Raw genomic sequence first — 1,070 nt, 5'->3', positions numbered from 1 at the left:
GATGGTGATCCCCTTCCTCCTCTGAGGAGGCTCCACTGCTGTTAGCCTACAATAACCACCTTTTTTAGGAGCATGTATATTGTGTTTAAGCTGAGTTCAAATTGCACAATAACAAAGGTGATTATCCATAAACTGACACTTTACCTGCCTTTTCCATTTTATTAAAATGTAAATTCATATTTATTCACAAATTTCCTGAAGGTCGCTTTTGGAGATGTGTGGCACGCTGTTTATATTCATGTTAGCCTACTCACAGAAACACTGGCGTTTTTGCACAACTGTTCCTCCTCTCCAACGACCGAAGATTCTACTACCAGCTTCTCGAAGCATGCAGAGCCAAGAGAGGAGCTCTTCTGATGGGACAGGATTAAATGGGAGACGATGAGCTTCGGGCTGTCATGTCCCGTTAGATCTGGCTTGCTCGCGGACGCTCTATCAGCCCCCAGTAGCTGATGCAGAGGTTGCCCGGTGCTGCTGCTCCCAGGCGCTGTACCGCCGAGGGACTGGTCAGCCGGGAAAGACGCCGGGGTAGAGCAGCAGAGATTGGGCTGTGAGGACGAAAAGAAACGGTCTAGCTCTTTCTTTTTCCTTTTAAACATCCATAACCCGGTCTCCTTTTTACTGTCGGGACTGCGACGCCCAGAGCCCGATTTGGGGCTCAAAAACGGTTTGGTTTTGTCTTGGAAATTCTTCCACATCCTTCGTTGGTAGGAAATCGATTCCTGTCCCTTCGCTGCGCTATCATCCTTGGGGTTGTCCTCCATAGTGCTAGTACAGCAACCTGCCAGTCTGGGCGCGCAGTTTAGTGAATGTCACCGTTGGCTAATGATAGGCTACAGCAGTACTTCTACTGATCAATTTCCAGCGCCAAGGAGCAAGGAGCCGCATTGAGAAAGGGTGTGTGTGTGTGTGTATTGTTCTTCGGGAGCGCGTCTTCCCTGAATATGTGCACCTGAAGTGTGAATTTCGTGACAAACGTGGTGTGTAGCTGTCAAACGGTAAAATGATGGCCGTTGCGCGTGCAATAATTGTGAAGTTCCACACAGGCTGCTTGGACAGAACAACCACAT

The 1,070-nt window shown here is 48.7% G+C and overlaps 1 protein-coding gene across 1 annotated transcript; it reads right to left on the bottom strand.

The window, feature by feature from the left end:
• Positions 1–209: 209 nt before the first annotated feature.
• LOC123730414 (uncharacterized) lies at positions 210–835 on the bottom strand. The gene has a single exon (XM_045707018.2). The coding sequence runs from the start codon at positions 762–764 to the stop codon at positions 237–239; it is 528 nt and encodes a 175-aa protein (XP_045562974.1). The 5' UTR covers positions 765–835; the 3' UTR covers positions 210–236.
• Positions 836–1,070: the final 235 nt, after the last annotated feature.

This window comes from Salmo salar, chromosome 24, assembly GCF_965601325.2.
Source record: "Salmo salar chromosome 24, fSalSal1, whole genome shotgun sequence".
Classification (NCBI taxonomy): Eukaryota; Metazoa; Chordata; class Actinopteri; order Salmoniformes; family Salmonidae; genus Salmo; species Salmo salar.
The sequence above is the reverse complement of the archived record's forward strand: the minus strand, read 5'-3'. Positions and strand labels throughout refer to the sequence as shown.